This window comes from Eleutherodactylus coqui, chromosome 7 (genome assembly GCF_035609145.1).
Source record: "Eleutherodactylus coqui strain aEleCoq1 chromosome 7, aEleCoq1.hap1, whole genome shotgun sequence".
NCBI classification, from domain to species: Eukaryota; Metazoa; Chordata; class Amphibia; order Anura; family Eleutherodactylidae; genus Eleutherodactylus; species Eleutherodactylus coqui.
The window spans coordinates 133,488,082-133,501,950 of NC_089843.1; the positions used below are offsets into that span (position 1 = coordinate 133,488,082).

General features: G+C 48.0%; 1 protein-coding gene across 1 annotated transcript in view; it reads left to right on the forward strand.

Moving 5' to 3' along the window:
• Positions 1 to 6,266: 6,266 nt before the first annotated feature.
• Positions 6,267 to 13,869, forward strand: part of MGAT4D (MGAT4 family member D) — a 112,283-nt gene continuing 104,680 nt past the window's right edge. Inside the window, exon 1 of the mRNA XM_066573723.1 lies at positions 6,267 to 6,665. Coding sequence (XP_066429820.1) covers positions 6,575 to 6,665 — 91 coding nt within the window. The 5' untranslated portion in view covers positions 6,267 to 6,574. The remainder of the gene's footprint in view (positions 6,666 to 13,869) is intronic.

Here is a 13,869-nt window from a genome sequence, read left to right on the forward strand (position 1 = left end):
GGAAGTGCAAATTTGCTCCGGAAATTTCACAACAAATCTGCAGCATTTCTGCAACGTCTAAATGCAACCTTAAGTAGCTGATGTTCAGTTACTTCATGGAGGGTTGAGGTTTGAATGGAGCGGGACTGGGGGTTGTTCCCATTCCATACAACAGGGGTTTTGGCTGTCCTCGACAGACAACACCCACCCGCAAGAGCCGTGATCAGAGCTCACACTGATCGCGGCTGTTAAAGGAGATGTCCCGAGGCAGCAAGTGGGTCTATACACTTCTGTATGGCCATAATAATGCACTTTGTAATGTACATTGTGCATTAATTATGAGCCATACAGAAGTTATAAAAAGTTTTTTACTTACCTGCTCCGTTGCTAGCGTCCTCGTCTCCATGGTGCCGACTAATTTTTGGCCTCCGATGGCCAAATTAGCCGCGCTTGCGCAGTCCGGGTCTTCAGCAGTCTTCTATGGAGCCGCTCGTGCCAGAGAGCGGCTCCGTGTAGCTCCGCCCCGTCACGTGCCGATTCCAGCCAATCAGGAGGCTGGAATCGGCAGTGGACCGCACAGAAGAGCTGCGGTCCACGAAGACAGAGGATCCCGGCGGCCATCTTCAGCAGGTGAGTATGAAGACGCCGGACCGCCGGGATTCAGGTAAGCGCTGTGCGGGTGGTTTTTTTAACCCCTGCATCGGGGTTGTCTCGCGCCGAACGGGGGGGGGGTTTAAAAAAAAAAAAAACCCGTTTCGGCGCGGGACATCTCCTTTAACTCTTTAAATGCCGTTGTCATTTCTGACAGTGGCATTTAAATACTCCGATTAACATTCAGGGGTCCTGAATAGACTCTGTGATGAAATTGCAGTGTGCCTTTTAGTTGGCGTGGCAGCTAAAGGCCCATTTAGACACAACGATTATCGCTCAAAAGATCGCGCTCAAGCGAATTTTGAGTGATAATCGTGTTATTTACAGCGCAAGATGATCACTCAAGATGAGCGATCACCTTGCGCTGCCAGCAGAGGATGCAGAAGACAAGCGGGGTGTCCCCGCTTGTCTTCTGCATCCAGCTGTTCCCCTGCTCCGAGCGCCCGCCTGTTATACAGCTGAGCGCTCGGAGTGGAGGATGCAGAAGACAAGCAGGGTGTCCCCGCTTGTCTTCTGCATCCAGCTGCTCCTCGCTCCAAGCGCACGGCTGTTATACAGCTGAGCGCTCCGAGCAGAGGATGCAGAAGACAAGCGAGGTGTCCCTGCTTGTCTTCTGCATCCAGCTGTTTTCTGCATGGAGCGCCCAGCTGTTATACAGCCGAGCGCTCTGAGCAGGGTATGGAGACCAGAACTGGACCGTTCTGTTCGTCATACCCCAGCTGTCATCAGGGAGCGGGATACAGCTGAAACAATAGTATCAGCTGTATCCTGCTGTGAATCCCTAATAAAGCTCATCGTTGTCTTTCAGCACGCTGAAAGACAACGTAAGCAATGGCTTAACGAACACTGCACAATGTCAGTGCAGTTACACACAACGATTATCGCTCAAAAGACGGCTTTTGAGTGATAATCGTTGTGTCTTAATGGGTCTTAAGGGCCTTCTGAAGGCTCCAAGGGCTGCCATTGCAGATTTCTAATCAAGCTATGCCTGTAGGGTGGCTTGATAGACTGCCTGTCAGATCGCCGGATAATGTATTACTGTAGTATTATACTGAAGGAGTGATCAAACGATCTTAAATTCAACTATGCCAATGCCAAATTAAAAAGTTATGGCTGTCAGAAGATGGTGGCAGAAAATAATTTAATTTTTTTCCAAAGATAAAAAAAATATTTAAAAGTAGTACAGCAAAAAAAAACAAAACAAACTATATGAATTTTGTATCTCTGCAATCGTACTGACCATTAGAATAAAGTTATTACATGTCATTTTTGCTGCAGTGCATACACTGTAAAAACAACCCCCCAACTCATCCCAGAAAAAACAAACCCTCAGGCAGCTACATTGATGTAGAAATAAAAGTTATAATTTTTTGAAAGCAGGGAGGAAAAAACAAAAATGAAAAGAAAAAAAAGGGGCCGCGTCTTTAAGGGGTTAATATGACTCCATATGAAAAGCAAAACATTGGTGCATCGTTTGCTGTGTGTGCGCATCTGAAGTTCATCTTCTTAGCATAATAGTAACTCTGTCAGGCTGCAGGAGGCCCCGCCCCTCTCACTAGAGCCCGCCTCCTTTTCCTGTCACTTTAGAGAGAAGTGTTTGAACGGCCAAATGTTGCAAGTTATAGTGCAAATTTGTGAATGCTTCAAGTCAGAAGTGTGGCATACAGTCCTTGATAAATCTCCCTGCTGTTTTCTTGTGTGAAAGACTTCTGAGATTAGGTCTCATGCACACGGACAGATTTTTTGCTGCGGAATTCGGGCGTCCGTCCCCGGATTCCGGAGCAACAACCCTCCATAGAATGCTATGGACAAATGATTCTTCATGCACGCGAGCGGAAACCAAAAATAAATAAATAAAAATAAAAATCGCAGCATGCTCCAATTTACTGCGGTTCCCGCATGGACGGCTTTCATTGAAGTCAATGGAAGCCGTCCAACCCGCGGTCCATCCACAATTGATATTGCGGACGGGCCAAAAGATTCCGTGGGAAAAGCAGGAGTTTAAAAAAAAAATCTGTACTGCACATGTCCGACAGCGAGCCGTGCGAACCACCCGCAGTACAGAAAAAGAGAGAAGATGTCAGGTACGTGCGGATGTAGGATGGATTCAGGGACAGATTCCGCTGAGGGCTTTTGCATGCGGAATCTGACCCGCCCGTGTGCATGCGGACTAACAAGAACATTCAGGCGTTTGGTACATGGTATTTGACTTCGGATGGCAGCAAGTCACCTGTATACTCATACCAGTCGTCGACCGCTATCAACTCTTTTTCACGTAACGTAAGACCTTTCCCCAGCCTGTAGGGGCCGTGTCCCCACACCAGGAGACGCCAGGCATCCTACAAGTCATTTCAAGCTCTGCTCATTACACTTCCTCTCTCTTGTGTCAGGTGGCCTGCAGCGCCGTTCCATCCAGCACAAACATTTTACATCAGACAGATTATCTCCCCACTCTTTACCACATACTATTAACTACGTAAATCCCAGGTTTATGTCTCAGTCCATTTCCGTTTTCCATCCCCCTATGGCAGGCCTGTGAACCATCCAAGTAGAGTCCCTATTGGTGTGAACACTGGTACATGGAGACTTCACTTTCTCTTTGTCGATGGTAGGTGCTCCTCAACCAAATTCGAATCTCCTTGCCGCAACTCCTTTAGTCCATTGGTTGCCCTTGCTCTGGGCTCGTAGTCCCTGGGCGGATGCAATCTCTCCAGCTGAAGCTCCTTTAGGTCTTCACAGTCCATTGCACCTTGCGCACTCAGTAACGTCCATGTAGTAGCTCTGGCCAGCCTCCAGCACAGGGACAGGGACACGGCCTCCGCCACTTCCTCTGCTGACTCTGCTTCTGACCTTCTCACTGCTGCTGCTTTAATCTCCTCTGCTCCACACCACAGGCAGAGCCTTCGGGACAGGGACAGGGTTTCACACGTGTCTAAATGATTGCCCAAATATTTGCACTTGTGATTAAATATTCACAACTGCACTCAAATATTTGCCCATACGTTCCCATGAGCCCCTTCGTACATTGCCATAGGCTGACCATACACCCTAGATTACTGGTCCTCCCAACCCCCTGTACACTGGCACACTTTTGTCGGCTGAGCGTCTACATGTTCTCAACCAGGAGAGGGTATAAAGTATATTTTGGTGGTGGCTTATTTCACATAGCAATAAAATATTGACATGTTCACATAAAATATCCCTGATCTTTCTAACCCCTTCACCCCTCCCCCCTCCACCCCCCAACCTCTGTGTCACCCCCAAACACATTAAACAGTTGGCCATTTTCACATGATGAAACGGTAGTTGAACAAGGACTCCACTCACACTTGTGACCCCTGTTCTTGTGATTGGTGGGGCGACCAGCGTTTTTACATTTAGCACCTGTTCTCTGCAGGTGGGTCAACCCATTTAAATATTTATACCTACCATAAAAGGTTACGGAGTGGCTGTCCCTTCAGGCTCATTGGGGGGCTTCGGAAGCCTGGGGACATATGAACATTTGGTTGTTTTTTAGGCACAACTACTTTTAGGGCTCCTTCACATGGGCAAGGGCGATATTGGCTGTGAGTTATAGCCTAGTGTCGCACTTTCCACCACGTGAAAGCCCAGTGGATGCGAGGCGTTTTCATGTGAAAATAGCCTGACATCATTGCGGGCAGGGGCGTAACTATAGAGGATGCAGAGGATGCGATTGCACCCGGGCCCAGGAGCCTTAGGGGGCCCATAAGGCCTCTCTTCTCCATATAGGGAGCCTAGTACTATGAATAAAGCATTATAGTTGGGGTCCCTGTTACAGGTTTTGCATTGGGGCCCAGAAGTTTCAAGTTACGCCTCTGTGCAGCATGGTTTAGGTATGGGTATGGGTACAGATACAGATAGAGGGGGGCTCCAGCTCACCTTTTGCATCAGGGCCCATGAGCCTTTAGTTACGCCCCTGATTGCGGGGAATCCCTTCATCCTCAGAGGATCCGGCAGAGGAGCACAGGGTTCTCCCATTGCTTTCAATGGGGCCGGTATTGCAAAAATATAGAACATACTGCGATTTTTTTTTCCCACACAACATGGCAGGAGTGACAACATTGCAAATGGTAATGAAACCATTGAAAATAATTGATTTCATAATTATGCATTTTCACTCAATCTCGCATTGTGAAAATTGCGCTATTTTATCACAAGTGTGCAGGCACCCTTAGCCTGGGTTCTCACATACCGGACTCCCGGCGGAAATCTCGCGGTTTGGCCGCAGCGAAAAACCGCAAGATTTACGCTGGGAGAAACGCTGCTTCAAAACCCATGGCACTTTTCACTGCGTTTCCCGCGGCTATAATCCGCACGCGGGGAACGCTTTCCATAGGATAACTATGGAAAGCGCAGCCCAAATGTCTACGTTAAAAATCGCGCAGTCAGCAATGAAGTAGCAGCATCAACGGTGTAGTAAAATACAACAAAGATTTATTGCTCCATAAAAATGGCGACGTTTCGACTAGGTGAGTCTTTATCAAGGCTTGATAAAGACTCACCTAGTCGAAACGTCGCCATTTTTATGGAGCAATAAATCTTTGTTGTATTTTACTACACCGTTGATGCTGCTACTTCATTGCTGACTGCGCGATTGGTTTGGGACTGGAGATCCGCGGTCCCACAGGTGGCTTTGCATTTCCCTTTGCTGGAGCCTCTGCATATGACTTGCATTATAAAGGTGTGCTGCGAGACTTTTCACTTGCTACGTTAAAAATCGCGGCATGCTGCGATTTGCCGTGATGAACCTATCATTAGGGTCTATAGGCCTTAGGATGCCTTTCTACTTGCGATCACTCTATTGCTAATTTCACACGGGCGAGTGTGATAAAGTGGGACGTTAAACCTGGTCCGATATCACGCTCGCCAATCTGCCATTTCGACGCACATCAAAACCGCCGCACATCACTTCGGGCAAGTAGCGCCTAGCATGTGGTGCGATGCTGCCACGACCCCATTGAAAGCAATGGGTGATGCGAGGGCACGCCCAAAGATAGGACGTGCCGCGATTTTTAACCCGCGATGCGATGTGGGTAAATATCACTCATACGTAAGACCCCATTAAAAAAAAAAAGGGGTACATATTCATGAGAGATTTTCGGCCGTGTGAACGTCCCCTTAGGGCTTATTCACATTGTGTACCATCCGTATTTACAGTGTAATCAACAGGGAAATACAGACAGGGTAAAAAAAAATGGCAGAATTACTTATTCTGGCCCAACTTCTAGGACGACAGTCACCCATTCTAGTCAATGGGTGCACGAAAACTGGATAAAAATGCACGAAACGTGGATGACGGGTGGACATACTGCATATGGAGGTCACTCTGCCGTGCACAGGCATTAACATCGGTCTGTTTTTCATGCACTGAGTATAAATAAGGGGTTAAACAACATTTTTTTTCATTTAATAACAAGAAGGTTTTTTCTTTAACAAAAAAAAAAGTGATAAATGCAAGAACAGATTTACTAAAACTGTCTGAAACAGCAACTGCCGCAGCGACCAATCAGAGAGCAGCTTTCATATTTCTGCCGTTCTGTGAGGCATGTGAGCCGCGCTGTGATTGGTTGCTACGGGCAGCTTGGTGTATAGAGAGCGCAGAGCATGTCCCCGCACCATGTATAGGCGAGCAGCCCAGCAGGGAAGCCGGCCGCCTCACCTGCTGCTGCCGTGTGACCGGGGCTCTCCGTGCGGCACCGCGTTACCTCCCAGCACAGAGAGGAAGTCAGGGAGGGGCCGCAGCAGTCCGAGCAGTCCACCCCGGGCTGACAGCTGCAGGCTCACAGAGGACTGCAGTCACTGGGGACAGCCGGGCGGGACTGTGAGCGCTGCCCGCCCCAACTGAGAGCGGAGGGACGAGTGCGGCGGCGGAGACCTGTGCAGGTGTGCGGGAGCTCCGCGGGTGGCCGGGCTGCTATGTGAGATGCGGTGCAGGAATGGCAGCCTGGTGACAATCTGCTGTGTGGCCGCCTTCTTCTCCCTGTCGTGGTACACCGCCTGGTACAGAGACAGAGGTAGGTGCACCTGGGCGGCTCACTGCCCTGCGCTGGACACGGTGCTTGGACACTTGGCATTGTGGCACTGCTAGTCCTCAGGGCTTCTGCACACTTGCGCTTTTATCGCCCATTTTTTCTCGCCATTTTGCAGCGTTTTAACGCAAACGTCAATAGGATGTTCTAATGTTAACGCATTGCGCCTTTTTTTTTTGCGCCATACTCTTGCGTTAAAAACCCCACAGCAAACGCACGAGAAAAACCCTAGTGAGCAGGAGCCCTTAGGGCGCTTCACACATGGCGAGAAAATCGTGCGATGAGCGAGCGAAAACACAGAATTATGAAACCAGTGATTTTCTTTGGTTTCCTTCACATTCGCGATGTCTTCACTCATGCCATCGTGCGAGAGATAAAAATCGTGGCATTCTCTATCTTGCGTCTAGATCTGCATCTTGTGTTTTTTATTTATTTTTTTTTTTTTTATCTCCCATCACAAAGAACAAACTGGCGATTTTTATTTATTTATTTATTTATTTATTTTTTTTTTTTGTGCGAAGCCATACGTTTTTAACATTAGAAAAGTCCTATTGACTCTCCCGCTAAAAAACTCATGGAAAAATCGCGTGAAAAAAGCGAGGAAATCCCAAGAGGCAGCGATGTTCTCGTGAGAAAAAGCAGTGCTGATGCTCAGAAATCGCGGAAAAAAAAGTTGTGATTTTTTTTTTTTTTTCTTTTTTTTTTTTTCCTCGCAGCGATATCGCAACCGCCGGTGTGAAGGAGCCCTGACTGGTTGGGGCTAACGACTAGTGGTGGATGGCGTTAGTCCTCACTGAGGCTAGTTTCACGAAAGTCGCAGCAAAATCACAATTGTGTTCAGGCGTTTTTCTTAAACATCAGCAATGCTTTTTCTTGAGAATAATCTCGCATCACTGCCGCCCGTGATAAAATCGCGCAATTTTTTTTAGCGCGGAAGTCAACAGGACTTTCTAATGTTAAAAGCGCATCGCACAAAAAACGCAGGTTTGTGCTTTGTGATGTAATAAAAAGGATCCTCCATAGGGAAACATGGGAGATTAAAAAAACGCAAAATGCAGAAAGATAGGACATGCCGCAATTTTTTTTCGTCGCAAGAGTGAAAACCTAGCAAATGTGAAGGAAACCGTGGAAAATGCCTGATTTCATACTTCTGCGTTTTCACACTCTGTCGCATCACGCAAAAATCTTGCCATTGTATCACTAGTGGGAAGGTGCCGTTACGCATAAGAATCCCGATACTGACATCAATGGTTTCATCTCGTCCTGCTAGGCTGGGTTCACTCAAGGCAGATTTGCCGCGGAAATTCCATCCAGAATTTCCGCCTGCAGGCGCTAATCCCGGGATTAGTAAGCAGTGTAGATGAGATTTGTAAAAAAATCTCGTCCACGCGGGACGGCAGATCCGTCGCGGCAAAGCCGGCAAAAGCCATTGCTGCGGCGCGAGTTCCCGGCCGCAGCATGTCCATTCTTTTTTTTTTTTCCGTTGTGGCCGCGCTCTCCTTTATAGGAGCACTGGCTTTAACGGAAAAGCATGCGGCTGTAGCTGCCCTTTTCCCGGCGGAAATCTCGCGGTTTTGCTCTGCGGCAAAACTGCGAGATTTCCGCCAGGAATACGTGTGACCCCAGCCTTACTGTGATTTTGATAGTCGCAAAACAAGACAAAATTGCGGCCGTCTGAAGAAGCCCTAAATCCAACAATTAGTGAATGAGCCACCGAGGATCTTCATGCTTGCATGAAATGAACAGTAAGCGAACGAATTATCATTCATCATTCGATTTCCGCCCGTGTTTATTCATCCTGCGTTTAGTTTTTTTTCCTTATGTAACCGATCATTCTGTGTAAATACACCCTAAGTTGTGACGCTGTTAGGGAGCCGGGTGACTTATTTGTTTTATACTCGCCCGCTCCCTGGTTCCTGCGGTGCCCACCAGTGAGATCCCGCACGGCACTGTGAAAAGGGCCGAATTTTCAATGCTGTGCGTGATCTACTGCGGCAAACATGGCAAGAACCAGGGAGCTGGTAAATATATAAAATATATCACCCGGCACCCTGTCACGCCCCCCCAGCAGCACAATAACTTAGTTTATGGTGCTGTGGAAAGGTGATGGCCTCCCTTTAAGGAAACGTATGGTTTCAGCCCACGAGCACTGCTAGCCCCCACTGGTTATGGCTAATGCCCTGTAGTAGTGGGGCCACGGGAGATGGCTGAGAACCACAAGTACAGGGCATCATTCCCTACTAGTAATGCAGCAGCAGCTGAGAACCACAAGTACAGGGCATCATTCCTTACTAGTAATGCCGCAGCAGCTGAGAACCACAAGTACAGGGCATCATTCCCTACTAGTAATGCCACAGCAGCTGAGAACCACAAGTACAGGGCATCATTCCTTACTAGTAATGCCGCAGCAGCTGAGAACCACAAGTACAGGGCATCATTCCCTACTAGTAATGCCACAGCAGCTGAGAACCACAAGTACAGGGCATCATTCCTTACTAGTAATGCCGCAGCAGCTGAGAACCACAAGTACAGGGCATCATTCCCTACTAGTAATGCCACAGCAGCTGAGAACCACATGTACAGGGCATCATTCCTTACTAGTAATGCAGCAGCAGCTGAGAACCACAAGTACAGGGCATCATTCCTCACTAGTAATGCCACAGCAGCTGAGAACCACAAGTACAGGGCATCATTCCTTACTAGTAATGCAGCAGCAGCTGAGAACCACAAGTACAGGGCATCATTCCTTACTAGTAATGCAGCAGCAGCTGAGAACCACAAGTACAGGGCATCATTCCTCACTAGTAATGCCACAGCAGCTGAGAACCACAAGTACAGGGCATCATTCCTCACTAGTAATGCCACAGCAGCTGAGAACCACAAGTACAGGGCATCATTCCCTACTAGTAATGCCACAGCAGCTGAGAACCACAAGTACAGGGCATCATTCCTTACTAGTAATGCAGCAGCAGCTGAGAACCACAAGTACAGGGCATCATTCCTCACTAGTAATGCCACAGCAGCTGAGAACCACAAGTACAGGGCATCATTCCTTACTAGTAATGCCACAGCAGCTGAGGACCACAAGTACAGGGCATCATTCCCTACTAGTAATGCAGCAGCAGCTGAGAACGATAAATACAGGGCATCATTCCTCACTAGTAATGCCACCGCAGCTGAGAACCACAAGTACAGGACATCATTCCTTACTAGTAATGCCGCAGCAGCTGAGAACCACAAGTACAGGGCATCATTCCTTACTAGTGAACCTCAGCTGCTGCGGCATTACTAGTAAGGAATGATGCCCTGTGCTTATAGTTCTTAGCTGCTGTGGAATTACTAGTAGAGAATGATGCCCTGTACTTGTGGTTGTCAACTGCTGCAGCATTACTAGTAAGGAATGATGCCCTGTACTTGTGGTTCTCAGCTGCTGCGGCATTACAAGTACAGGGCATCATTCCTTACTAGTAATGCCGCAGCAGCTGAAAACCACAAGTACGGGGCATCATTCCTTACTAGTAATGCTGCAGCAGCTGAGAACCACAAGTACAGGGCATCATTCCCTACTAGTAATACTGCAGCAGCTGAGAACCACAAGTACAGGGCATCATTCCTTACTAGTAATGCAGCAGCAGCTGAGAACCACAAGTACAGGGCATCATTCCTTACTAGTAATGCAGCAGCAGCTGAGGACCACAAGTACAGGGCATCATTCCTCACTAGTAATGCCACAGCAGCTGAGGACCACAAGTACAGGGCATCATTCCCTACTAGTAATGCAGCAGCAGCTGAGAACGATAAATACAGGGCATCATTCCTCACTAGTAATGCCACCGCAGCAGCTGAGAACCACAAGTACAGGACATCATTCCTTACTAGTAATGCCGCAGCAGCTGAGAACCACAAGTACAGGGCATCATTCCTCACTAGTAATGCAGCAGCAACTGAGAACCACAAGTACAGGGCATCATTCCCTACTAGTAATGCCACAGCAGCTGAGAACCACAAGTACAGGGCATCATTCCTTACTAGTAATTCCACCGCAGCTGAGAACCACAAGTACAGGGCATCATTCCTTAGTAGTAATGCCACAGCAGCTGAGAACCACAAGTACAGGGCATTATTCCTTACTAGTAATGCCACCGCAGCAGCTGAGAACCACAAGTACAGGGCATCATTCCTTACTAGTAATGCTGCAGCAGATGGGAAACACTGGTCTGCAGTGCATTAGTTCTGACTTATGAAGACTAGCAGTTCTCAACCTGGGGCTAATGCCCACGGATGGATTATTGCTGCGGAATTCGTGGGCATGAATCCCGCAGCAATAACCCTGCATAGACCTGCCAAGTAAAGCGATTCTCCCATGCCCATGAGCGGAAATCAGCTGCAATTTTCTGCTCGCGGGGGAGAAATGCAGCATGTTCTAATTTGTGCGGGAAAAATGTACCGGCGGCTTCCATTGCAGTCAATGGAAGTATCGTGGGAAATCGCGTTACCACCCACCGCTGGCAGAGACACTCGCTGCGGATCTGGAGAGGTGAGTATAGGGTCTCTGGGGGGGGGGGGGGGGGCGCTGGGTCTGATTTCTCTGCGATATTCCACAGTCGGAATCCGATCCAGCCATGGGAATTAAGCCTTAGATAGTCATTAGCTTTTCAACAAACTTGTCCTCCTGATAATTTGCAAACGTGCACATCACTTTACTTGAAATGTTTTTGTGTTGGAAAATACCTCTAAAATTGTGGCCACTAGGGGTACATACGTGCGCACAAAAACACGCTTCTATTAAAACCAATGCATTCCCTATGGTGTGTTCACATGTCTGTGTTTTACAGGTGCTTGCCTGTAAAGATAGGACATGTATGCACCATAGGGAATGTATACAGTGTCGTCAATGGAGCCGCATCTGCTGCCGGCGGCTCCATTGAAGGCAATGGTCTGCCGGCACCCCTGAATTGTTTTTCAGGGAAGGGCTTTACAGATAAGTCCTTCCCTGCAAAACAAGAATTTTAGTGTAAAAAAAACAAAAAAAAAACTTATCTGTCCACCACTGCCGTGTTTCTGTGGGGATGAAGAACACATCTGCCGCAGTGCGGCAGATGTTTCCTTAATCCCTGCGAGGAAAAAGAATTCCCTGCTGCACCTGCCACATCTGTGACAGACGCAGCAAAGGAATTCCTTATCCCTGCGGGGAATAAAGACTTCCCTACCACAGCTGTCACAGATGACAGCTGCTATAGGGGATCCAGCTGCCGGCATCCTGGAATTGTTTTTCGGGGAAAAGCTTTAAATATAAGCCCTTCCCTGAAAAAACAAGAAAAAATGGTAATAAACAAAAAAACACTCACCTTTCTTCAGCTGCCGGGGCTCAGCCATGTCCAGCCGGCTCTTCTCCTGCACTGCTCTGAGGTGTATTTAGCAGGTGGGGATTTAAAATCCCTGGCTGCTGAATGGGCTGCCTCTGATTGGTCACAGTGCTCAGCCAATCAGAGACAGCTCTCAGCTATTGAATGACAACTGAGAGCTGCCTCTGATTGGTCCTTGCGCTCAGCCAATCAGAGGCAGCACTCACCCATTCATGAATTGTGACAGCTGTGGTAGGAAATTCTTTATTCCCCGCATGGATGAAGAATTCCTTTGCTGCATCTGTCACAGATGTGGCAGGTGCAGCAGGGAATTATTTTTCCTCGCGGGGATGAAGGAAACATCTGCCGCATGTGGCAGATGTGTTCTTCGTCCCCGTGGGGACGCGGCAGCGGCGCACAGGTAAGTATTAATTTTTATTTATTTATTTTTCACTAAAATTCTTGTTTTTCGGGGAAGAACTTATATGTAAAGCCCTTCCCTGAAAAACAATTCAGTGGTGCCGGCAGACCATTGCCTTCAATGGAGCCCCTGGCAGCAGCCGCGGCTCAATTAAAGGCAATGCACGGACCTTCATACACGTGTGTTTTGCGCATCTATGTACGCACAAAAGCACGCTCATGTGAAGCCACCCCAACTCAGTTCTGTGCATAGAAATACACGTAAGCCTTCCCGTCCTGCTATCGGCGCATTCTGCCACTTATCCCACAAATCTTCACACCGTGACCACTTGTGTTATGCTGTGATGACTTCTGCTCTACCGTGTTTACTATTATGCCCCCTCCATTATACAGCTTGAAACAATAATAGGATGTTATTAAAATAGCAGCGCAGTATAAAACCTATGACAATGCCATCCTCCGCTTTGTGTTTTTCCCATCTGGAAGTGAGTTGCACTTAAGAAAATGTCCATGGAAACTCTTAGCAGTTCCTGTCTTTATTTATAATCAGATAGGGCGGTGGAATGCTTCTTGGCTATAGATATGGACTTGCCACTTCCAAGTGTGATTGTGGTCTGTGTGTACGGCTCGTGGGTATAGGAGTTGGGGGCATTTTACACTGGTGCCACAAGAACCACTAATACAATGTGGGAGCAGCCAGGAAGGCCTGTGCACCCATCTCCGGTAAGCCTATATTGGAATTCTGCCGCGCTTAAGCACTGTTGCCGATTACAGCCACCTCATTGGTTGTTCGGCACCATGTGGATAGACATCGGGCATGCGGATACAGTTACGCTGCCGCGCATGAGGAGCTGTGCACGACTATCACGTGATCAGAGATGTCGGCATGTTGTACTGCTGCTGAGAGGAACGGACCTGCGGCATCTAGAAAATAATTGCTTACTCGCGCAGAGAGGAACGTTTCTGACATAAGCTGCCAGGCGCTGAGAGATGTTGGCGCGTTGTACGTATATTTCCTAGATGCAGCAGCTACGTTCCTCTCGGCACGAGTTAAACATGGCCACATCTCTGATGATGTCATTCTTGCGCACAGCTACTCATGCATGGCTGTGTAACTGTATCTGCGTGCCCGATGTCTATCTACGTGGTGCCGAAGAACCAATGAGGTGGCTGCAATCGCCAGCGGTGCTTAAGTGCGGCGGAATTCCAATATATGCCTCCGGTAATGTCATGCTTGAGACAATAGAATTTGGCGGTTGTATAAAAATCACAATCGCCCACTTTAAAAAAAAAAAAAAAAAAAAAAAAAAAAGATTATAAGTAGAGATGAGCGAACGTATTCGGTAAGGCCGATTTCGCAATCGAGCACCGCGATTTTCGAGTACTTCACTACTCGGGTGAAAAGTACTCGGGGGCGCTGTGGG